Source organism: Equus asinus, chromosome 20 (genome assembly GCF_041296235.1).
Source record: "Equus asinus isolate D_3611 breed Donkey chromosome 20, EquAss-T2T_v2, whole genome shotgun sequence".
Classification (NCBI taxonomy): domain Eukaryota; kingdom Metazoa; phylum Chordata; class Mammalia; order Perissodactyla; family Equidae; genus Equus; species Equus asinus.
The window spans coordinates 90,438,677-90,464,433 of NC_091809.1; the positions used below are offsets into that span (position 1 = coordinate 90,438,677).

At 38.6% G+C, this 25,757-nt stretch overlaps 2 protein-coding genes across 24 annotated transcripts in view; one reads left to right on the plus strand and one right to left on the minus strand.

Moving 5' to 3' along the window:
• Nucleotides 1-25,757, plus strand: part of LOC123278917 (olfactory receptor 2AG2-like) — a 410,069-nt gene that overhangs the window by 140,940 nt on the left and 243,372 nt on the right. For 2 of the 23 annotated variants that reach the window (XR_011495858.1, XR_011495855.1), the window contains 2 exons: nt 9,259-9,389; nt 12,944-13,079. The exons of 16 other annotated variants lie outside the window; for them this stretch is intronic. The gene's annotated coding sequence lies outside the window, so the exon portion shown is untranslated. Of the gene's footprint in view, nt 1-9,258; nt 9,390-12,943; nt 13,082-25,757 lie in introns of those variants that run through there. 5 more of the 23 variants (XR_011495861.1, XR_011495860.1, XR_011495852.1 and 2 more) reach the window with 4 other exon arrangements.
• LOC106837611 (interferon-induced very large GTPase 1-like) lies at nt 542-25,102 on the minus strand. The gene is made up of 4 exons (XM_014851270.3): nt 24,962-25,102; nt 18,391-18,714; nt 14,149-14,249; nt 542-13,530 (listed from the first exon to the last, which is right to left on the minus strand). The coding sequence occupies exons 2-4, from the start codon at nt 18,665-18,667 to the stop codon at nt 9,748-9,750; spliced, it is 4,161 nt and encodes a 1,386-aa protein (XP_014706756.3). The 5' UTR covers nt 18,668-18,714; nt 24,962-25,102; the 3' UTR covers nt 542-9,747.

Here is a 25,757-nt window from a genome sequence, read left to right on the forward strand (position 1 = left end):
CAAAAATTTAGTAGTTTTAGGTCTTATATTTAGGTCTGTGATCAATTTTCTGTTAAAATTTGTTTATGCGGTGAGAATGGTCAAGGTTCATTTCTTCCCCCATACAGATATCCAGTTGTTCTGGCACCATTTCTTAAACACATTATCTTTTTTCCATCTTAATTCAGTGGACAACTTTGACAAAATTAGCTATATAAGTGTCAGTCTGTTTCTGGACTCTTTATTATTATTATTATTATTATTTTTTGAGGAATATTAGCCCTCAGCTAACATCTGTGCCCATCTTCCTCTATTTTATTTATTTATTTATTTTTAAATTAGAATTTTTATAATTTATTTTGTGAACATTTTTTATATGTTTAAAGATCTTAATTTATAATCCTTGCCCATTTTTCTATTAAGGTATTCTTATTTATTTATTTGAGCTATTCATATGAACTTTATATGAGCTCTATACTTCTATATATACATACATATGTATATTAATTCTTGCTATCTAATCTGCAAATTTTTTTCTCCATTCGTTTTTGTCTTTTAATTTTGTTGGTGATTTTAATATTCAAAAATTTTAATTTAGTTGTATTCAAATCTTTACTTTGTAGCTTCTATTTAAAAATTTTTAAATTGAGATTCATAATAGTTTACATCATTGTGAAATTTCAGTTGTACATTATTTCTTGTCTGTCACCATATAGGTGCTCCCCTTCACCCCCTGTGCTCACTTTCCACCCTCCTTCTCCTGGTAACCACTGAACTATTTTCCTTGTCCATGTGTTTGTTTATATTCCACATATAAGTGAGATCATATGGTGTTTGTCATTCTCAGTCTGGCTTATTTCGGTTAGCATAATACCCTCCATGTCCATCCATGTTGTTGCAAATAGGATGATTTTTGTCTTTTTTATAGCTGAGTAGTATTCCATTGTATATGTATACCACATCTTCTTTATCCAATCATCAGTCAGTGGGCACTTGAATTGTTTGCATGTCTTGGCTATTGTGAATAGTGCTGCAATGAACATAGGGGTACATATGTTACTTTGGATTGTTGATTTCAAGTTGTTTGGGTAGATACCCAGTAGTGGGATAGCTTGGTCATATGGTATTTCTATTTTTAGTTTTTTGAGGAATCTCCATACTGTTTTCCATAGCGGCTGCACCAGTTTGCATTCCCACCTGCAGTGTGTGAGGAGGGTTCCTTTTTCTCCACATCCTCTCCAACATTTGTTGTTTTGGTCTTGGGAATTACAGCCATTCTGACTGATGTAAGGTGATATCTCATTGTAGTTTTGATTTGCATTTCCCTAAGAATTAGTGATGTTGAGCATCTTTTCATGTGCCTGTTGGCCATCTGTATATCTTCCTTTGCGAAGTGTCTGTTCATGTCCTCTGCCCATTTTTTGATTGGGTTTTGTTGTTGTTGTTGTTGAGTTGGTGAGTTCTTTATATGCTTTGGATATCAACCCCTTGTCTGATAAATGATTTGCAAATATTTTGTCTCACTTGGTGGGTTGTCTTTCCATTTTGTTGATGATTTCCTTTGCTTTGTAGAAGCTTTTTAGTCTGATGTAGTCCCATTTGTTAACTTTTTCTTTTGTTTCCCTTACCCGAGTAGACATGGTATTCAAAAAGATGTGCCTAAGACCAATGTCAAAAATCGTACTGCCTGTATTTTCTTGTATAATTTTTATGGTTTCAGTTCCTACATGAAAATCTTTAATCCATTTGAGTTAATTTTTGCATATGGTGCAAGATAATGGTCTACTTTTATTCTTTTGCATCCAGCTGTCCAATTTTCCCAACACCAGTTATTGAAGAGACTTTCCTTTTTCCATTGTTTGTTCTTGAGTCCTTTGTCAAATATTAACTGTCAATAGGTGTGTGGTTTTATTTCTGGGCATTCAATTCTGATCCACTGATCTGTTTGTCTGTTTTGGTGCCAATACCATGATTTTTGATTACTATAGCTTTGTAGTATGTTTTGAAGTCAGAGATTATGATGCCTCCAGCTTTGTTATTTTTTTCTCAGGATTGCTTTGGCTATTCAGTGTCTTTTGTTGTTCCATATAAATTTTAGGATTCTTTGTTCTATTTCTGTGAACAATGTCATTGGGATTCTGATTGGGATTGCATTGAATCTATAGATTGCTTTAGGTAGTATGAACATTTTGACTATGTTTATTCTTCTGACCCATGAACATGGAACATCTTTCCATTTCTTTATGTCTTCCTCAATTTCTTTCAGTAATGACTTATAGTTTTCAGTGTACAAGTCTTCCGCCTCTTTGGTTAAGTTTATTTCAAGGTATTTTATTCTTTTTGTTGCAATTGTAAATAGGATTGTGTTTTTGATTTCTTTTCCTGCTAGTTCATTGTTAATGTATAGGAATGCAACTGATTTTTTAAAATTCATTTTGTACCCTGAGACTTTGCTGTAGTTGTCGATTATTTCTAGTAGTTTTCTGGTGGATTCATTAGAGTTTTCCAAATATAGAATCATGTAATCTGCAAATAGCAAAAGTTTCACTCCTTTCTTTCCCATTTGGGTTCCTTTTATTTCTTTTTTTTGCCTAATTGCTCTGGCCAACACCTCCAGTACTATGTTGAAGAGGAGTGGTGAGAGTGGGCACCCTTGTCTTGTTTCTGTTTTCAGAGGGATGGCTTTCCATTTTTCACATTGAGTACGATGTTGGCTGTGGGTTTGTTGTATATGGCCTTTATTATGTTGAGGTACTTTCCTTCTTTACCTATTTTATTGAGAGTTTTTATCATAAATAGATGTTGGATCTTGTCAAATGCTTTCTCTGCATCTATTGAGATGATCATGTGATTTTTATTCCTCATTTGTTAACGTGGTGTATCACATTGATTGATTTGTGGATATTAAACAGTCCTTGCATCCCTAGAATGAATCCCACTTGATCGCTGTGTATGATTCTTTTCATGTATTGCTGTATTCGGTTTGCCAAAATTTCACTGAGGACTTTTGCATCTAAGTTCATCAGTGGTATTGGCCTGTAGTTTTCCTTCTTCGTGTTGTCTTTGTCTGGTTTTGATATCAGAGTAATGTTGGCCTCATAGAATGTGTTAGGAAGTGTTCCATCTTCTTCAATTTTTTGGAATAGCTTGAGAAGGATAGATGCTAATTCTTCTTTGAATGTTTGGTAGAATTCTCCAGAGAAGCCATCTGGTCCTGGACTTTTGTTTCGGGAGGTTTTTGGTTACTATTTCAGTCTCTGTACCTGTGATTGGTCTGTTCAGATTCTCTGTTTCTTCTTGATTCAGTTTTGGGAGGTTGTGTGAGTCTAGGAATTCATGCATTTCTTCTAGGTTATCAAATTTGTGGGCATATAGTTTTTCATAGTATTCTCTTATAAACCTTTGTATTTCTGCAGTCTCTGTTGTAATTTATCCTCTTTCATTCCTAAATTTATTTATTTGAGACTTCTCCCTTTTTTTTCTTGGTGAGTCTGGCTAAGGGCTTATCAACTTTATTTATCTTCTGTGAGAACTAGCTCTTAGTTTTATTGATTCTTTTTAGTGTTTTTTTACTCTCTATTTCATTTATTTCTGCTCTGATTTCTATTACTTCTCTCCTGCTGCATTTGGGCTTTGTCTCTTCTTCTTTTTCTAGCTGTATTAGGTGCATTATAAGATTACTTATTTGAGATTTTTATTGCTTGTTGAGGTGAGCCTGTATTGCTATGAATTTCCCCTCTTATGACTGCTTTGCTGTATCCCATAAGAGTTGGTATGTTGTATTTTCATTTTCATTTATTTCCAGGTACTTTTTAATTTCCTCTTTGATTTCTTCAAAGATCAAATGGTTGCTCGATAGCATTTTGTTTAGTCTCCACATATTTCTGACTTTCCCAGTTTTGTACTTGTGGTTGATTTCTAGGCTTCATAGCATGTGGTCAGAAAAGATGGTTGGGATGATTTCAATCTTCTTGAATTTATTGAGGCTTGCCTTGGTACCCATCATATGGTCTATCTTTGAGAATGTTCCATGGGCACTTGAGAAGAATGTATATTCTGCTGTTTTTGGATGGAATGCTCTCTATATGTCTATTAAGTCCATCTGGTCAAGTCTTTCATTTAAATCTACTATCCTTGTTGACTTTTTGTCTGGATGATATGTCCATTGAAGTAAGTGGGGTGTTGAGGTCCCCTGCTGTTATCGTGTTGCTGTTAATTTCTCCCTTTAGGTCTGTTAATAATTGCTTTATGTATTTTGGTGCCCCTGTGTTAGATGCACATATATTAATAAATGTTATGTCCTCTTTGTGAAATTTCCCTTTTATCATTAAATATTGCCCCCCTTTGTCTCTCATTGTCTTTTAAAACTTGAAGTCTGCTTTGTCTGATAAAAGTATGGCAACATCTGCTTTCTTTTGTTGGCCATTTGCTTGGAGTATTGTATTCCATCCCTTCACTCTAAGCCTATGTTTGTCTTTGTAGCTGAGGTGCATTTCCTGGAGGCAGCATATTGTTGGGTCTTGTTTTTTAATCCATCCAGCTACTCTGTGTCTTTTGATTGGAGAGTTCAGTCCATTTATATTTAGAGAGATTTTTGTTGCATGAGGGCTTAATGCTGCCATTTTATCTCTTGTTTTCTGGTTGTTCTATGTTTCCACTGTTTCTCTTCCTTTGTATTTCTGACTGCCATTTCATTTTGTTGGTTTTCTGAGAGGGATTTCTCAGTTCTCTCTCTTTTTGTGAATTGTGGCTCTGCTCTGATTTTTTATTTAGTGGTTACTGTGAGGATTGTATGAAAGATATTGGAGATGAGATAGTCAATTTTCTTATAGCATCTCATTTCCATTAACCTAAGCAGGTTCCTTCCCTTTCTTCTCCCCTTCTGAGTAATTGCTGTTACATATTGTTCTGTTTTTAATTTTGTGGGTTTGTGACTAAGTTGAAGTGTTTATCATTAATTTGATGCTTTCCTTCCCTTTCTCTTTTAAGTTGTAATTGAGCTTTTGTCTCTCTGTTCTAGTAGAGAGAAGCAGGTTTCTGATCATGTCTGTTTATTTACCTCCTTGCTCAGAACTTTGTAGACCTTTGTCTTTTTTGTTGCAGGTGTGAGGGCATCTTTAATTATTTCTTGTAGGAGAGGTCTAGCAGTGATGAACTCTCTCAGCTTTTGTTTATCTGGGAAAGCTTTTATTTCTCCATCATATCTGAAGGAAAGTTTTGCTGGATAGAGTATTCTTGGCTGAAGGTTTTTGTCTTTCATTATTTTGAATATATCATTCCATTCTCTCCTAGCCTGTAAGGTTTCTACCAAGAAATCCACTGAAAGCCTGATAGGGTTTCCTTTGTAGGTTATTTTCTTTTGCCTTGCTGCTCCTAATATTCTTTCTTTATCCCAAACTTTTGCCATTTTTACTGTTATATGCCTTGGAGAGGGTCTTTTCATGTTGATAAACTTGGGCATTCAATTAACTTCATTTATCTGTAAATCTGACACTATCCCCATTTTTGGGAAGTTCTCAGCAATTATTTCTTTGAATAATCTCTCTGCTCCTTCCTCCCTCTTTTCTCCCTCTGGGATACCTATAATCCTTATGTTGCTTTTCCTAATTGAGTTAGATATTTCTCGAAGAATTCTTTCATTTTTTAAAAATCTTACTTCTGTCTCCTCCTCCATCTGTAGAATTTCTACCTTTTTATCTTCAAGAAGACTAATGCTTCCCTCCATAAGACCAATTCTATTTCTTAATGATTCTAGATTATTATTTATTTCATTAATTGTGTTTTCCATATCCTGAATTTCTGCTTGATTTTTTTTTTATAGTTTCAATCTCTTTGGTGAGACCTTCATTCTATTGCTGAGCTCCTTGAATTGTCTTTCCATGTTTTCTTGTAAGTTTTTGTTTCCTTATGATGGCTATTTTGAATTCTCTGTCATTTAGGTTGCATATTTCTGTGTCTTCAGTGTTGGTTTCTGGAGAATTGTCATTTTCCTTCTGGTCTGAATTGTTGCTGCAGTTTCTCATGATGTTTGATGAACTGTTCTTTTGTTGGGGCATTCGTGGTATTCTTAGGATGCGTATTCCCCCTGTTACTGCTGGGGGGAGCAGGAGCAGTGTTTCTGGCCCCACTTCACCTACGGGAAGCTGTGGGTGTATTATGGGTCCTTGCCCAAGCCTGGGATGCATTCAGGCACTTGTGTGGACTTTCCTTCTTGAGCAGAGCTTCCTTACTAGGCTAGGGCCACTGTTTGGTGCCTCAGGGATGCTCAGAGCTCCCCTTCTCCACCAGAAAGTGATCACCAGTGGGCTCAAAGCCACTGTGCCTATTCCTGTAGCTGCTGGGATGTGGTCTTTCTTTGGGAGCACTGCTGCACTGTGAGCATTCATGCATGCCTGGAAAGTGTTTGCACCAGCGTGGAAATCTGCTGAAGTCTTGTTTAAGATCTGCAGTCCTTGGGGCTGCTGAGCTGGTGGGTGGGGATGAGCTAGGACCTGGGCTATGGCTGCTCCCTTATGGCACAGGGGAATGGTGGGTTCCTTCTTTCCATAGGAGAACAACCATGAGTGTGGGCTAAGTGTTCCCTCCTCCTCCTCTTACAGTTGCCACACTCTGTGTTCCCACTTTCTGGGCACTTGCACCACATTGGAAAGTGTTTGTGTGCATGCATGGGGCTCCCAGGGAAGAGCAGGGTGTGCTCACCTATCTCTGCCACTTCCCAGGGGGCCAGACCATTCACCCTCAGCTATGTGTGTCTCAAGCATCCTGTTGTGCTGTGTGGGCTTCCTCCATAGGTCAGTGAGTGTCCATTTAGTTGCAGTTCAAAATGGGGAGAGAATAAAGGAACAGCTCACTCTGCCATCTTGCTGATGTCACTTTTCCCATCTTCCTCTATTTTATATGTGGGATGCCTGCCACAGCATGACTTGACAAGCAGTGGGTAGGTCTGTGCCCAGGATCCCAACCAACGAACCCCAGGTCTCTGAAGTGGAGTGCATGAACTTAACCAGTATTCCATCGGGTTGGCACTGGACCCTCTATTCTACCATAAAACATTGCAAAAAGAAATCAAAGATATTAATAAATGAAGAGGTGTAACATGTTCATGGATTGGAAGACTCAATGTTTTATTCAAACATAGATTGAATTATCTATAGATTGAATGCAATCCCAATCAAAATTCTAAGAGATTTTTTTGAAGAAATTAGCAAGCAGATTTTAAAATTTATAAGGAAAGGCAAAGGACTTAGAATACCCAAAACAATTTGAAAAAGGAAAATAAAATTAGAGGAATGAAATTACTTGTGTTGAAGACTTACTATAAAGCTACAACATTCCAGAATACAACTTTAGTTTTAAAGAAAAGTTGTAAAGATAGTACAGAGAGTTTCTGTGTACCCTTTTGTCAGTTTCCCCTAATGGTAACATCTGCCACAACTATAGTACATACATGGTCAGACTAGGAGATTGACATTGGTACATTATTATTAACTGAAAGCCAGACTTTATGTGAATTTCACCAGTTTTTACACTCATGTCTTTTTCTGTTCCAGGATAACATTGCATTTACTTGTCATGTGCACTTGTCTTTGACAGTTTCTCAGTCTGTCTTTGTTTTTCATGGTCTTGACAGAGTGGCTAAATTTCAAAGAATAGTATACAGCTGTGAAAAAGAATGTACTTGAGCTACTTGATAAAACATGGCACATTCAAAAGGGATGATTAAAGAGACTTAAGGAAGGGACTACTTATAAAGGTAGGGTAAAAGGGGTGGTGAAGCACGAGGGGCTAGCAACAGCAGGAAGGGAAATTCTGAAATACCTGTCTTTGTAGGAAAGGGTCACTGCTAACCTGAGTCTGTCAAAGAGGGAACCAGAAGGACAAATACTCTAACCCTACCCAACTCCTTCTTCCCCCAATCACCTGCAAGAACCTCCCATTGACGAAACTCAGCCTGAAGTCAGAAGGCAAGGAAGCCTGGTTGATTCAAACCACTGAGATTAGCTTCACGGTATACAGTGCAAAGTGTGAAAGGTGAGAGTGATCCTGAAGAGACAGAAGGAAATAGTCCAGCAGAATTATGCATCACTTAAAAATCCCACCCTGGATAAAATCAAATGTCCTTGTGAGGGTCAACGAGGGCTATATAACATAGCACCTGCCTTCCTGTCTAATTTAATCTCCTATCAGGCCCCACATGCAACTTGTGCTCTAAGCCTACCAGTGGACTTCTACTTACTCAGAGTCTCCAAGCTCTTCCCTCTACCTGAATTTTTTACCTTTGCTTTACGTTTCCATTCTTCTAGATTTGGCTCAGGCTTCATCTCCCTTATCTTCAAAGCATTTCCTGATGCTTCCCCGAACTTAGGCTAAGCTAAGCCTTACTCCCTCTGATCCCTATATCTTTCCTTAATTCCTTAAATGATAGCACATCTTATAATTTTTTGTAGTCGATAATATTTACTTCGTCCTCTCAAGCAGTCCCTGAATAAAACATGTGTGTCCTTGTGTAGGAGGTTTGAGGATTTCAGGGCTGATCAAGGAAAAAGACATGACCACAAGATGGCAGTAGCGTATTACTTTATTTGGGTGATTGACAGGCGTGTGTGCAGGGGAAGTCCCCTGTGGCAGGAGACCATCCAGAGGGAACACCCTCTGGATGAGTGGCAGGAGACCACTCAGGAGGGAAGGAGGATGAGGGAACTCCCAGGGGGTCAGAGAAGGGCCTACATGTCTAAGTGATATCAGTGCTGCAGTGGGCAGTCTCTGAATCAGAGAGCTCCAATGAGCAGAGTCAGCTTGAGGTCTTTATAGCCTTGGAGTTTATCTTTCTAAGGCTAACAGATATTGGGGTCAGTTTTACAAGGCGCAAAGTGGGCAGGCACTAAATGGCTGAAAATATGCTTATTTGGATTATAGTAAAAACAATTGTCTGTATAAAATTTCGAGTTTGGCACCGGTGGGCTTTGGAGCTAATGGGTCCCAGGCTACTGTGAAGAAGTAAACAACCTAAGAGCTCATATAAAGAGGCTGTCTTTTGCTCATTTATATAACAACCGGAGTCCATGTCTTATATTGCTCTATATCCACAACACTTAGCAGAATTCCTGTCTCACAGCAGGGACTCAACTGATAATTAAGCAAATGAAGGAAAGAAGAGAGGAAGGGAAGAAGTCCAATACACTCTTGGTTCTTTTTCCTTTCTTTCTTTTTTTTTTGTGATGAGGAAGATTGGCTCTGAGCTAACATCTGTGCCAATCTTTCTCTATTTTTCGTATGTAGGATGCCGCTGCAGCATGGCTTGATGAGTTGTGTGCAGGTCTGTGCTTGGGATCCGAACCTGTGAACCCTGGGCCACCGAAGTGGAGCATGTGAACTTAACGACTATGCCACCGGGCCAGCCCCTACTCTTGGTCTTAAATTTTCCTTTTCATTTTTCTTTGCTTTATAGCGTTGTACTACTTGAGACGTTCGTTATTCAAAAAAGTGAATTACATGTTTTGTGTTATTTCTAGCAAATATTTACTTTAAACTTTTGGCAAAACATTAGTTTGGAGATTCATTTACAGAACATATACTAATTCTAAAACTCCCATAGAAGATGCGAAGTATAGTGTTTAGTGGGTTTGGTTTAATTATCTGGGTTACAGAAATGCTCATTACAGAAAGCAATGCAACAGAGGAAGAGAAAAGGCAGGTGAGGAACTGACAAGCTTTTTGAGTGTTTATTCTAATTCATATGGTAGCAGAAACTCTTTTCACAAAAGCAAATCAGCCAATGTTTTGGCAGTTTTTGTAGGATAAGATCAATTTAGTAAAAACTTCCTCTTTTATGCTTTCTAGGTAGAGAACGGGGTTGTTTGCTCTCTTGAATGCAATACATATCTTTTTAAAGCTGTTTGCTGCCTCTTGGAAGAGCTCGAGGGCAAGTTCTAGTTTATATCTGTTTGTCAGTATGAACCTGGCTCCTTGAGATGCAGCCTCAGCCTCAGTATGGATCACTCGCAGAATTTCATGGAAGTAACTAGAACTGTAACCCTCATTCTGTTGTTCTCTTATGTGTATGAGTTCTTCAACCAATTTCATAATTTGAGCTGTTGTCTTCTTTATAATATCTTTTTCAAAGTCTTCCACAGAGGGTCCATATACTTGGAACTTTTGAGAGGTGATAACATGTTTGGAATAATTGATAGAAAATGTTTTCCTTGTATTACGATATCTGATTTTGTTCACAATATTGGGATGCTGTTTAAAATGCTCCAGGAGGATGTTCTCTAGCTCAATATCAATATCAGGACCCTCAGCAGACGGGAGTGTGGGAGGCAACAGAATGCAGATGTTCTCTGACCAGATCTTGTTGAACATCTCTCTCAGCTCCTTATCATGTAACTCTTTCCCACTGGGGGACACAGCCATCTCTCTGATTTTTTCTAATAGCTTATGTTCAAATTTTACTTTTTCCTCCTTCAAAAGGTCTTGTATTTTCTTTCCACTAATTAAATACTCACATTTTCTCATAGTTTCTCTTATAAGCTCCTCTTTAAGATTCTTCAGATTAGCTTCAAATCTTCCTTTCCACTGAGCCAAGATATCTCTATCTCTGTCTTCTCGAAAATACCTTTCAAGTTCTTGCTTAATGGCTTCATGTCTTCCTGCAATTCGATTCTCAATTGAGCTTCTCTTGATCTCCTCAACTTCTCCATTCTGAATCTTGTTGGTCAGCTGATTCTGCAAGTCCAGCATATGACTTCTCAGTTCCCAGGTCCAGCTGTTGTACATGGTCTCCAGTTTATTCATAGCCTTGACTTCCTGGGTGTTCCTGAACCTGAAAATGAAGTTCTCATTCACTAAGGCCTTCCATAAATCCTGTATCCACACTTTAAGTTCTGATATCTTCAAAATACCTCCCTTGGATTCTTCTTTGGCATGCTTAAGAATCCTGCTTTTCAGCTCCTGAACATTGTGGCTATAGCAGGGATTAGGAGGGGCCATTGGGGGAGAACCTTCCCAGAGGTGAGCAAAGTAATGGATGTGGGTCTTGACATCAAACTTAATGACATCACTGAAGTGGCATACATCTGAGCACTGTTCTTGTTCAGCTGCAGCAAGTGTCATTTCATCCAATCTCTCTTGCAGCCATCTTTGCCTTTCCATACTTTGATTTGTATCTATAATTTCTTCTGTGTTCTGATGAACAAACAGGCACCTTGGGGAGATGTTCAGTTGTTTCATCCTGAGAAAGGCATGGACAGCTATTTGCAGAATATCTTGTATTTCTGATAGATCATTCCCAAAAACATTGATTAGAGTTAAGTTTCCAAGTCCAATGATAAAGGTTGCCAACTCATTTTCCTCACTATGTGCTTTGTTAATGAACTCTGAGGGCCGAAGTCCTTCTGTGTCCACAACAAGCACAAAATCAAAGCCCAGCTGTTCCTTGAGCATCTCTTCCACCTTCAGGAGCTGCATATGGGCCCCCCGGGTGCACCCCTCAGCACTGAGACTGAACTGAAGCCCAAACATTGCATTCAGCAGAGTGGACTTTCCTGAGTTCTGTAGGCCAAGGACAGAGAGAACAAACACCCGTTTGTCTCTAAGTTTCTCAGAGACCTTGTCTAAAACAGCTGCCACCCACTTCAGGGGCACATAAGATGCATCTCCATCCATCAGCTCAATGGGAGTTCCAGATACCATCAGGTCAGCAGCCATTTGGGGAAGGGAGAGAAATAGTGTATTTGTTTGGGAAGAAGCTTCTTCCAGAGCTTCGTAGATCTGGCCCATCTCTCTCAGGAGATGCTCAATTCCCAGGGTAGAGTCACTGATCTCTTTGGAAACAGCTTGTAGCTCAGCCTCCCAGCGTCTGAGGGAGTCTCTCTTTGACAGCTTCTGCTTCTCTGTTCGCACCTGAGCCAACAGAAAACGATGCCTCTGGTGGAGCTTTTCTAACTCTCCTGTGGTTAGTTGGTCCATTAACATGCTCAGCCCCTGCAGAAAGTAGAGCTCTGTGTGGGTCTCTGGATGTGACTGAAGACTTTCAAACAGAGACTTCATCAGGTCATTAAGGTTAATAACTTTGTGGTACTGTTCACAACGTATTATCTGCTTTTCCTTCTCAATCTCATTCGTGTATTGCTCAATGCTCCTGTTTCCTTTTTCTCTGAGCTGATGGAGTTCCTTATCCTTTTTACACCAATCACGCCATAGACCTCCCTGAAGTGGTAGTAACTTCTCCTTTATCTCAGGTAATTTCACTTTTCTCAAGATGTCCATTAGGATGTCTGCTTTTTTCCCTGCTTCTTGGCAGCCTCTTTGGTCCTCATCAATAATAAATTCATACTTCCTAGCAATGTTGGCCCAATCACTCAAACTGTAAGGAGATCCAGACTTCTTCAGCAACTGTGTTAAAGTAGCTGTAATTTTATCAGCTAGTTCTATCTTATTTAGGTTCTTGATCCCAATTCTCACTTTGTGAGCAGAATTCTCATCCATAATATTTTCTGCATTTTCGAACAAACAGATAAGAGGTTTGGGTGAATTCCAAAATTCGAGTAGAAGGGAACTAGTCATTTTGTCAAAATTGGAAGTTGACAGGAGAATGACAGTGACTGAGGAGACCTGCTGCAGGAACTTAACCTGCCTCTCATGTATTTCAGCATTTCCATGGAGATTGGTGAAGGCAATACAGTTTTCAAATCTGTCCTCAGCTCTCCCACCTGGGCAGAACCAGCAGATTTCCACCATACCATCTATCAATAGACATCTATTATTGTCTTCCCTAGAATGGTGGGAGGAAAAATGGTCATGTTTGCCTTTACTCAGGAGTGCATTCAAAATCTGAGACTTGGAAGTAGAGACATAATTTCCAACTCTTATGAAAGATATAATATGTATAGGTTGCCAACTAATCAGCTGGTTATTATAATTCCTAATTTTTTTCTCCCATCCTATTTTTTCCACCTCTCTCCAGCTTCTCCTGATTTGCCTGAGAGACCAAAGAGGGAATTCAATTTGGGAATTGCAAGGATTTGGCACCAAAAGTGGGAGAGCGAATTGGCAAATGGAAAGTTTGGTGAAAATATACTGCCTTGTAAAGTCATCTGCACAGTGAAAAATTGCCATTTGTATGTCCATTGGGTGGATGCAAATTTGTACTGCATTTGATTGTGTTTCCTTGATAATGAAAAAGTTCTCAAATGTTCTTTCTTTTTCTGTGGTTCTCAGTGTCTGGGACACAGTAGATATTGTATCTATATTACCTCTGTAAACTAGATATCGCAAATGGTAATCTAATACCAAAAGTTTCTCTAGAAAACAAAATGGTAGCTCTGTTTCAGCTCTTGGTTGAGTGCCATGGAGGGAGGTCTTATTTATCAAAAGAGAATTGACTTTGGCCATCTTCTTGGGATAATAACTGTCCAGATTAAGCCGCCGAATCAAGTCATGAAAGTATTGATTTTTGGTTGTTACTTCCTTATCATTGCTTGGTTGAGGATCTCTGGGATAAGGTGCAGATTCATTGGATATTTTCTTTTGGTTAAAGATATTTCTAAATCTCTAGAAAGAAACAAAAACAGTGATAATGGCTAGTATCTCTCTATAACAAGGAGACAATTAAGTTTATCATTTACGAATGTATAAATATATTTTTAGTTTTCCAAAAATAAATTGAGTCCTTCTATGTGCTAGGTAATGGGCTGATCAAGGGATGAATTATAATACAGGGTTCCACCTTGAAGGGCCAGAAGCAGAAAATGAGGATAGCAAGGAAAACTGAAAGGAAAATGAATTGGTTTTATTTAGTAACCATCAATTTTCATAATGCCCTCTTTATTACTAGTATTCTCATTTTGGAGAAGAATGGCTCGTGAAAATCAAGCAATGTTCCAGTGGTAACACAGAAGTGAGCAGCAGAGACAGGAGTCATAGCCAGATCTCTCTGGGATCTTGCTCTTCTCCAAAACAACTTGGAGAAGACATATCATAGTCATTCCATGTTAGCATCAACATGCTTCCAAAACAACTTGGAAGCATGTTGATGCTAACATGGAATGACTATGATATATCTTGTAGGACATAGAAGCCAGTAAGCCCCTAAGATTTTGAGCATCCTATGGCCTGGACACTCCACTCTATTCCAGGGCAAAAATATCTGCCCCAGTGCAGATTACAAACCTTTGAGATAGTTAGTTGCTGTTTATCTTCATTTGGTCCTGCTTCATTCTCTTGCTTCCTCTTATTTGTCTTTTTTGCAACTTTTTGAGCAGAAGATCCAGCTTTGGAGGGAAAATAATGTTCATTATTCTCACCATTAGTAAAACATGAAGTCAGAATTGCAGTGTTTTCGAAGCTTAGCCTCTTCCCCACCTACAATCACTAGTTTGATGCCAACAGCTTAACATGAATTCATCATTAGTGTCTTTTTCCCAAGGGTGAGCCAAGGAAAGATATGCATATTTTGTATTATGAGAATGGTCAGGAAATAAGAGTAACCATCTTGTGGGCTGAGAGGTGCAGGCTTTAAAAATGACACAAAAATAATAGTGATCAAATAAGGGGCCTGGGTCAAGTTAACTAGGGTATTACTGATAAACAGAGTTCTATTTATTCAGAAATCTCGGTCACAGCACATTGACTGACTTGGGGTATGGAGAGTGGAGGGGGTCTGATGGTTCTCAATAGTCAGGTTCTCTTCATCCTCATATTTTCAAATTTTTTGAGAAAGGAAATCCAAGTAAAACTGTAAAAGACTTTCACAGCAGTCTTCCCTGAGGATGACAATTTTTTTTTATTTTGCTACAAATGGTGACTTAAAGTAGTCAAATGTTTCTTCCATATCACTCCCCAAATATTGAGCATCTTGTTTATCAGAGCCTCATATTTCTAGGCTGCTCACAGATTATAACTGAATCTCCTACCTTGCGTCTCATGATAATGATAGTCTATGTAATAATCAGTCCTTGAAACAAAATGAAAGAGTCAGGCAGATTGAGATTAAGGTTTGGTCAAGAATAAGGTCAGTATCCAGCTAATGACCAAGTTTCGAGGTTCAGAACAAACATATTTGTGGGTATATTTTGTAGCTAAGTAGAAGATCAGTCTGTGGCAGTCTGTGAAACTTCACCTTCACCAGTGATAGAGTTAAAGGACATTAGTCTTCACCTCAGAAAGGCCTGCCAACATCACTAATAACTAGGGAAATACAAATCGAAACTACAATGAGATATTACCTCACATGCATCAGAATGGCTATAATTAACAAGACGAGAAATAGTAAATGTTGGAGAGGAAGTGGAGAAAAGGGAACCCTCATACACTGCTGATGGGAATGCAAACTGGTGCAGCCACTATGGAAAACAGTTTGGAGATTTCTCAAAAAATTAAAAATGAAAATACCACATGACCCAGCAATTCCACTACCGGATATTTATCCAAAGAAAATGAAATGAACAATACAAAGAGATCTATGCACCCCTATGCTCATTGCAGCATTATTCACAATAGCCAGGATGTGGAAGCAGCTCAAGTGCCCATCAACTGATGAATGGATAAAGGAGATGTGCCATATATATACAGTGGGATACTACTCAGCCATAAAAGATGACAAAATCGTCTCATTTGCAATGACATGGATGGACCTTGAGGGCATTATGTTAAGAAGATATAAGCCAGAAAGAGAAAGACAAACACCATATGATTTCACTCCTATGTGGAAGATAAACACATGGATAAAGAGAACAGATTAGTGGTTACCAGAGGGTGAAGGGGTGGGAGAGTGGGCGAAGAGAGTAAAGGGGCACACATGTATGGTGACAGATAAAAACGAAGCTATTGGTGATGAGCACGATGCACTCTTTACAGAAATTGAAATATAATAGTGTACACCTGACATTACACAATGTAATAAACCAATATGACCTCAATAAAATAAAAAAAATTAAAAAAGAAAGGCCTCCCAAGTTTCCAGCAAGAGAAATAGGGGAAAAAAACCTACTTCACTGTACATTTTAGAACCCTAACATAAAGACCCTAACATCATCTGGGGCAGGGGTGGGGTGGTCAAGAGACCACTCACAAAAGAATGAAAATCAGGCTGACATTAGACTCATTATCAGTAAGCAATAGAGACAAGTAGTTCTTTCAAAATAATAAGGTAAAAGGATTTTAGACCTAAACCCTTCAATCCAACCCAGTTACCTTTTAAGCTTGAGAATAGACTAAAATTATTTTCAGAAAGATTACTATCCACATACCTTTTCTTAGGAGGACTCTAGAAAGGAATTATCTAAAAAACAAATGGAGGAATAGAGAAGTCTACTCACTTTATAGGATATTTGAGATATTGGAAGCACATAGGATGTGATGAAGATGTACAATGCCAAAAAAACACAAAATACGGCAATGAGAGATTTCCATGAAAGCAAAAAATAAAACCAAAAGTTAAAACGTAATAACTGAACTCGAGTTTGTTATGACTAAAATTTATATGTGTATAATAGTGTAAATTATTGACTTTCAACTTTTAGAAATAAACTATAAATAAGAGATGTAAGTTTTTATCATGATTCTAAGATAGAAAGTAAAGATTTCCAACTTTGACCATGTAAAGTATAAGTGTTTTGGGGAGTTTCAAGATACTGCCTCTCATAATGGACCAAATTAAAAAGTTAAAAAAATAAAATTCAGGTATAATCTGTATATAAACTAAAAATACTGTTATAATTCTATGGGGAAGAGAGTGGGTAGGAAGCGAGAGGTGGCATAGTTGAGCAAAAGACTTGCCTATAATGGCAGGAAATCAATGAACGATGCCTAATATTGATAAATCTATGAAAGAGTGGTAAAAGCGTACTATTTAGAGATATTGCAGTCACCACCAAAAGAAAAATTGAGATAAAAGGGGTTATTTTGGGAGAGAAGGGTCAAAGTAATGTTCTGTATGCTTTAGTTTTTAAGTATATTCATGAATTATTTTATTAAACAAATTGAAAATATATATTTAAAAAATATTTTTAAAGTAATAACATTTTTCTCTACAAATTAAGATTTAAAAATTACTATATTTCCTGTTGGTGAGAGGCAGTAAGATGGCCATACTCATACACTGTATATGTCTAAATTGATACAGTAGTTCTGGAAAATTATTTGAAGATATATATGTATATTCACAAATGTATATATATACACCCTTTGACTCATGTATTTCAATTTTAGGAATTTAAGGGAATGAAATAAAATGAGCACTAAGATCTATCATGAAGATATTCATGATATTCACAGCATTATGCATCATGTTATTTTGGGAACAACAAAATGTCTGAAATGGCATTTTGGCTACAGAAAAATTTATTTACAAAGCACCAATAGGATGGGATAATATGTAGGCATTTAAAATAGTACTTACGAATTACAGTTTAATGCTATGGGAAATGTTTTAAGCCAAAAAACAACCTCTAATGATATAAAACTGTACCTACAGTATAATCTAGGTGAAGAAAAATTTATTAAACATAAAGTGAGGACATGCGCCACATTGTTTGTTGTGTGCGTCTGTTGGGGTCATGACTGATGTTTTTATTCTTTTGTTTCATATTTGTGTCCCAATGTTTATTGAGCACAAATTACTTTGACAGTTAAAAAATCAATAATATGATCAATAAGAACTAAGGGGAAAAACGCACAGTGAATTTGGATGAAGAGGCTAGTACTTTCAGCTGAGGTGGAACAGGAATAGCTTCTCGAGGTAACATTTCAGTTGAGCCTTGAATGTGGGCAGGAGATAAGACTATGAAGGTCACAGCCCAGTGGCACAGGCTCATTAAAAGACTGAGAGGTAATCATTGGCTATAGAATGCTTCTCCTGCCCTCCACCTTACCACCACATCAATAAGGTTTCTGTATAATAACAGGGGAATACAACTGAAAGGACTACATCTCTCTGACCCTATTTAAGAAGGAGTCTCTAGGGAAACCCAAAGACAACAGGGAGACAAAAACAAGGACATTAGAGGAAAGTTTAGCCTCTGACACCGCAGCTGCAGCAAACAGTAAGCACAGCCTAACTCCTAGCCAGACAAATATAAAAACTCACAATAAAGTCCTATCTACCTCAGTTTCTTTTACCCAGCACATCATGTCTGGCTTTCAATAAAAAGTTACAAGGCACATAAAAAGACAAAAAATGCAGTTTGAAGAGACAGAGCAAGCATCAGAATCAAACTCAGGTATGGCTGAGATGTTGGAATTATGGATATGAATTTTATCTCAATAAATAACTTTTAAAAGCACCATGACACACAGTTCCTTTTAAATTTTATGCTGTCAAAGTGTGTGTTGAATTAATTAAGAAATGAAGATTTCAGGGAAGGAGTTGAGTTATATCCAGCCAAGAGAGGGTTGGGTTAGATCTAGACTCACATTTTTCCATTGATTGATGGAGCTTCTCCAACAGGCTACGCTGGTTTATGGCTTTCAGGACCTCCTGGGTCACAGTCTTGGCATATTCCTCCCCATAGTACCGGATCAGTAGATCAGCAAGTGTCACTGGGGTTGCTTGCTGGACAGTGCCCCGAGGAATGTGGTTGTATCCCTCAGAAAGAGCTATGTTTGTGAGTTGGAACTTGAACTTTACCAACTCCTCCTCTAAAAGGTCCTCAAGGATGTTAAGAAGGTGTGCCTTCAATGTGCTTTCCATTCTGTTCAGCTGAATGTTGGGAGACTGATGACCCTATAGTTACTGACCTGAAATGGAGAGATGGTTATAGATAATCATAGGAAAGATGGGAAAGACATATGAAACAAATGGTTTAAGAGAAGTGAGAGAAAGAAGTGGAGGTGAGATCAGAGACTGTCTTGCTGAAAAAAACTTTAAGCCCCCAAATATGTGCTGATGGTACATATTCCTTACACACAGGATATTCTTCAAAGCTTCGGGGCTACTTACCTTTATTCCTCCTCCATACTATTGTGCTCCACCTCTAGAATTCCTAAGATTCTCTATTGGAATATGTTTGTTTGTGGGGAATGGGATGAAATAGGGGGCTTATGGAGATTGGTGTTATGCTGAAAAAAGGAAGGAGAAAGATAGAAGTATTGTTCTCCAGTAGGTAGGAAAAAAGTAAGAGGATTATGGGCAATTATAGTGAATCAAAGTTTAAAAGAGAATTGAGGACATATCTAGTTCCATTACTTGTGTGTGTTGAGTGGATTGAGAGATATTTTAGGAGATTCAATTTGCATATGAAAATTAGAAAAAATAAGAGAGGTGTGGAAAATCACTTTTCTGATTCCTTGGTAACTACAGGATCCTCAACTTTTTCCTATACTTCTAGCTCCTTCTAGCCACTACTTTGCCTTATGCTGAAAGATAACTCTCCTAGGTAAGCAAGTATTTGAGGCTAATGCCATTATTCTCATTACATCTATTATATCAGCAATGCCACTGTCTTCTCCAATATCTCATCTCTCTCCTGTCTATTCTTGGAGTTACTATAACATGTCATTTCCTTTCCAACGGTTGTTTTGATTTTACCCAAAAGATGTGATGCTATCTAACTTTCAACTCTCACGATTATTATTATGCTTCCAGTTTGTTTTGTTATAGTTGTCTATGTACTTCAATTATTTTTTTCTGTTAGATAGAAAACACTATTAATTAAACAGGTAACTGATATGCATTGAGCATCACTTACATTCTGGGCACTATGGCAGGTACTCTGCACAATTTACCTCATTTATTTTTAACAAAAAAATTAGGTATTATTCTCTATTTTATAGGCAAGAAACCCAAGAGCGAGACAAAGTAAGATTTTCAAGGTTACACAGTTTGCAAGTGAAAGAATTAAAATTCACACAAATCTTTCCAGTTGTAAAACCATGATCTTTTCAATATTTCCAACAGATACTATATTACTCATCATTGTGTACACTTCAGTACAGATCAGAATAGTTGTTTAAATAATCATAATTGTCAAAAGACTTTAATTTTTGCTTCTTCCTCCTCTCATTCCTGAAAAATATCACCTGAGATTTATTTGTTACTTTCTTACTTTCAGTACCAAAAAGCACCTCAAGTAATTGTGTAGCACTCACCATGCACCATACAATGATCCATGTGCTGGCTGTTCAATTATGAACAAGAGATACAGACTCCCTTTCCATAAAGAACTTTCATCCCAGGACAGGGTAGGATGTGGGGTGTACATGAGAAAGACAATAAAAATATTAATATGATTATTTCTGCTATGAAGATGATGGAATAAGGTGATGTGGTAAAGCAGTACTAGGAGTTGGAGGATAGCGGACTTTTGGGAAACACTACTCTCAAGATGTGACAGTTAAGTTTGAACCTGAAAGAAGATAAGAAGGCTGATATGTGAAGAACTTGGAGGAGAACCTTCCAAGAATAAGGAAGAGCAAATGGAAAGGCCTGAGACAGGAGCCAGTTTTTGTTTTGGCGAGGGGGCATAGAAAAAAGGCCACTGTGGCTGGAATAAAATTGAAAACAGGAGAGGGAAGAAGATGAAAGCTAAAAGTTGTGATTCATATTCTACCTTTTAGGTCATGATAAGGATTTTAACTTTTAATCTATGTGTCATGGAAAGCAGCTGGAGCATTTTAAACATGGGGACATTATGTGGTTGACCTTTAGGAGGATCACCGTGTCTCCTGGATGAGGATGGAGAATAGGAGTTACCAGGAAAGAGGCAGTGGTAACAGTTAAGAGATTCTTACAATGGTCTAAGGAAGATGGAGACTTGGACTAATGTTTTGGCAAGGAACATAATGAGCAATGGTCAAATTCAGGGTTTATGCTATAGGCATAACCAACTGGGATTATTGATGGATTTGTTGTGTGTGTGAAGGAAAGTGAGGAATCAAGGATGATATAGTAGGCAGGATTCTAAGATGCCCCCCTGGTGTACATGCCCTGCACAATTCCTTTCCCTTTAGTGTGGGCACAACCTGTAAATAACATAGGATATGACTTTTGTGGTTATGTTACTCTATATGGCGAAAGAGAGATTATCCTTGATAGTCCTGACTGAATCAGGTGAGCTCTTAAAGGAGACAAGAAGCAGCAGCAGGTGTGCTCCTGAGGATCTGGAAGAGAGCATGTGGGGAACTGCCTGTGTGGGCCATGTGCCCAGGGGCTGAGACTGATCCCAGCTGATTGCCAGCAAGAAAATGGGGACTTCAGTCCTACATCTGTAAGAAGCTGAATTCTGCTAACAATCTAAATGAACTTCGAAGAGGACCCTGAGTTCCAGATGTGAACTGCGGCATGACCAACACTGCAGTCCTTTGAAATCTTGAGCAGAGGACTTAGTTAACTCAAACCCAGACTCTTGACCCATGGAAACTGTGAAATAATAAACAGATGTTGTTTTAAGCTGCTAAGTTTTTTTTGTAATTTGTTATGCAGAGATTGAAAATTAATACAGATGATTTTTAGGACTTTGATCTGAACAAATAGGTTGATGACAGAGTCATGCTCTGAGATGGTCAAAGTTTATTACATGAGCAGGTTGGGGGCCATATTTAATTTGCAATACCAGTTAGGCAGGTAAAATGGAGATGGTAAGTAGATAGAAGTAAGGCATACCTTTTAAGCGATGGGTTCAATTTTGAGATATTGATTAGAGAGTTGTCCGTATATGGTATTTAAAAGCATGAGACTGGTAAGTTTCGTTAGGGAGAAAGTATAGATAGAAATGAAAGAAGGCCCCTGGAGGTGCACAACATTCCAACATATAGAAGAGAGTTTAAAGGAGACTGAAAAGAAGTATCAAGGGAGGAGGAGCTGGGGGAACATGACACATTTGGGATCCCTAAAGCCCAGAGAAAGAAATGTGTCAAAAAGGAAGGTGCAATCAACATATTAAATCCTTCTGAGAGGTCAGGAGGATGAGGATAGAGAACTGATCATTCTGTTTTCTAAGATGAAAGTCCCTGATGACCTTGATAAAAGCCATGTCCATGGATGGGGGAAAAAGCCCAGTATAAGTGAGTAAAGAGAAAATTTGAGATGAGGAGGTGAAGTCAGCTAAATCTCTCAATACTTTTTGCTCTTAAGAGAAGCAGAGGAAAGGAGCTGTCATAGGCATAGACCGTATACTCAAGGAAGTTTTGTTTATGTGTTTGTTTTAGGTATTAGTAACATCAAGGCATTTGATAAGAATGAGCTGATAGGGAGGGAGAAATAATGTATTAGTTTCCTGTTGCTGCTATAAAAAATTATCATAAACTTAGTGGCTTAAACAGCAGAAATTTATTGGCTTATAGTTCTGGGGGCCAGAAGTCTGAAATGAGTCTTCTGGGGATAAAATCAAGGTGCTGGCAGGGTTAGCTCCTTCTGGAGCAAGCTCCAGGGGAGAATCTATTCCTTACCTCGTCTAGTTTCTACCAGCATCCCTTGGCTTGTGGACTCATCATTACAATGTCTATTTCTGTGGTCACATTGCCTTCTCTTCTGTAGTAAAAATCCCATCTACCTCCCTTTTATGTGATTACATTTAAGGAGTTCTTGGATAATTCAGAATAATCCCCCTATCCTAAGATCCTTAACTTAATCACCTCTGCAAATTCCCTTTTCCTATACAAAGCTTTACAGATTCCAGGGACCAGAACACATATCTTTTGGGGAGGGTCATTATTCAACCTGTCACAGGGATAAAGAAAAAATTGTGTGTGTGAGAGAGAGCAGACTAATGTTTTGATCCAAGTTGGAAATGATGAGGGTCAAAGGTAGGACTATGTTAGGAGGGACAGGGAAAAGATATAGAATTAAAAACTATTTAAGGGTTTAAAATATCAGGATTTTTTTTTTGTTGTTTGTAGAAATGGAAGTGTAGGAGATCTTGAGGGTGATTCCTAGGATGATACCTAACTGGGTAATTTACAGAGATGGGCGAATACAAGGTATGGGGCAGATCTGGGGGTGGAGGAAGAAAATTGATTCAGTTTGATATATTGTTTGAGATTAATATAATGGTTCACATGGGTGCTTTGTATTTTCCAGATACTTTCTAAGTACTTCACATGTATTGTTTAATACTTATAACAACCCTAGGAGACAAGTATTATTATATCCATATTTTATCAATGGTGAATCAGAAATGTAACTTGTTCAAGGTCCTATGATAGTCTGATTCTAGAACCAGTGCCCTTAACCACATCAATATCCTAGTGGAGAAGCCTACTCTTAAGCTGGTTACACAGTCCTGCATTCCAGAAACTTGTCTGGGCTGAAGAATTGGTTTAAGAAATCATGAGCATGTAGATAACAGTCAAAACCATAAGAAAGAGATGCAATCATTCAGGGAAAATATGCTAAGAGAGAAGATTAGTAGGCCAAGGGCCCTATTTTTGCAGAGCTGATATCCAGCTGTCAGGCGGTGGATGAACTTCTCAGCTATTAAATATAGAGATACAAGGGCCAGCCGGTGCAGTGGATAGGTTCGCGTGCTCTTCTTTGGTGGCCCAGGGTTTGCCAGTTTGCATCCTGGGTGCGGACATTCGCACTGCTTATCAAGCCGTGATGAGGCAGGCATCCCACATATAAAATAGAGGAAGATGGGCACAGATGTTAGCTCAGGGCTAATCTTCCTCCAAAAAAAAATATTGAAATACAGAGCATTCATACTGGTGACAAATAGATTCTTTTCACACACCAGTTGTCCCACCACCACCCTAGCTTCCCAGGCTCTGAGGAACCCTGGGTGGGCTCTTGTAAAGAGGATTATTCACTATTTTATTTCTTAAATGAGCATTTGTTGACTATACTCTATGTTGCTGTGGCAGATGATGAGGAGTACAAGAGAAATGGGACACGTTTCCTGTACTTAAGAGATTTGTGAAAAATGGCAGACACAAACATGGCATTAAAGTGATTAAGCTTGAATGCAATTATTTTATAGTGTGGTATAAGAGTCCAGAGGATACAGCAATTATTGTCATTCATTCATTCAGTTCATTCACTCAACATGTATAAAAAGCTATTTTAAGCATCTGCCATATGCCAGGCATTGTATGTTGGGGATTCAAAGACTAATAAGACAAAAGTCCCACTCCTCAAGTGCTCAGTGTCTAGTGGATGACATGGGCACAGACTGATTTGCATATGTGTTTTAGGACAAAGATAGATAGAGGTAAAGGACATGGTGGAACATAATGGGAGCAATAGCCAGTTTTCTCCAGTTCCAGTGACAATGACAACCAAAAATGGGCCCAGACTCCAGTAAGTTGGTAGACAGATGAGTTCTTACACAATCTTTAGGAAATTCTGAGTTTCATGGGAAATTGCCTTAGGGATTGTCTAGCCCGCCCCTCCATTTTGCAGATAAGAAATCTAGGACTTAGGGGTAAGCTGTGATCAGCTTGTTTCACACAACATGATAGGGGATGAGCTACAAGTTCTATCCAGTCTCTGAGGCTGTCCAGAGACCTCCCTTTGGTCTCACACTGCCTGTCCCTTGTCGAGTTCAGGCTGATCCAAGTTGCAGTTGCACTTTGATGTTTGTATGTCCTCTCCACACTGTTCATTTTACCAAGGATAATTCAGCCTTGGAGTCCTTGATGAGGACTCTCCCCCAGGGTTCCTAAATTTGAGCAAAGAGCCCTGAATCATGTTCTTAAAGCAGGACCTTACCAAATTTTAAGACACAGAAGATAAAGACAGAAAGACAGAGAGTGACACAAGTGAGACAGAGAGAGATAGGAACAGAGCAATAGAGAATGATGAACAGAGACACACACACACACACACACACACACACACACACACACACTCAGAGAGAAGGTGCGGGGGAAGACTCAAATGGAGAAGGAAAGCAAAGAGCAGGAAGAAGAAGACTTTCATAAATACTACAGGAGAAAAAGTAGACTTGTGGCCTCCCAGGCCTCTCTCAGTCACATGTGCTCCCTTCTCTCTCTTGGGGAAAAGGGAAGCTAATTCTACTATGGGCCCCTGAGGGACTAGGGTACTCACCGGTAAGAATCCTAGATCTTCCTCCAGTTCAGTCAAACCAGGGGATGGAAGGTTGCTCTGGCAGATAGAAATTTGCCTGTCTTTCTGGAGACAGTCTGTAAAATCTAAAAAACTAGTTTCAGTTTTTCCAATGTGATTGATGAATGTGGGGTGTGGTGAAACCAGCTCCACAAGCACTACCAGCTCACACCTACTCACCTGCTCCTGAGAGGACAAGAGGAAAGCCAGAGGTGTTATCTTACCCCTGATTTCAAACTTCATCAAATGAATCTCACTACCTATCAAATTAAGTCCAATTTTGGGGTTTAAGATCTTCACCATCTAGGGGCTGGCCTGATGGTGCAGCGGTTAAGTTCGCACATTCTGCTTTGGTGGCTTGAGGTTCGCCGGTTCAGATCCTGGGTGCAGACATGGCACCAATTGGCATGCCATGCTATGGTAGGCATCCCACATATAAAGTAGAGGAAGATGGGCATGGATGTTAGCTCAGGGCCAGTCTTACTCAGCAAAAAGGGGAGGTTTGGCAGTAGTTAGCCCCGGGGTAATCTTCCTCAAAAAAAAAAAAAAAAAAACAACAAAACTTCACTATCTATTGAGTGGATTAGAGCATAGATTAGATTCAGACTGATCTGAGTTTAATCCCTGTGTGATCACTTGCTAGTTGAATTAGGGTAAGTGACATAGCTTTTCAAAGTCTCTGTCTTCTCATTTGTGTAATGGAAATAATAACAGCACTTCTGTCCTAGGTTTGCTTTGAAAACTAAATAAAATAATCATGTAAATCACATAGCATAGT

Excerpts from the sequence above, each read along its gene's own strand:
- LOC106837611 (XM_014851270.3), bottom strand. The coding sequence starts at position 18,667 with ATGGAAAGCACATTGAAGGCACACCTTCTTAACATCCTTGAGGACCTT. Across the intron at positions 14,250-18,390 it reads CCATCAATCAATGGAAAAAT|CTGGATCTTCTGCTCAAAAA; the intron begins GTGAGTCTAGAT and ends TTCCCTCCAAAG. Across the intron at positions 13,531-14,148 it reads AGCAACTAACTATCTCAAAG|AGATTTAGAAATATCTTTAA; the intron begins GTTTGTAATCTG and ends GTTTCTTTCTAG.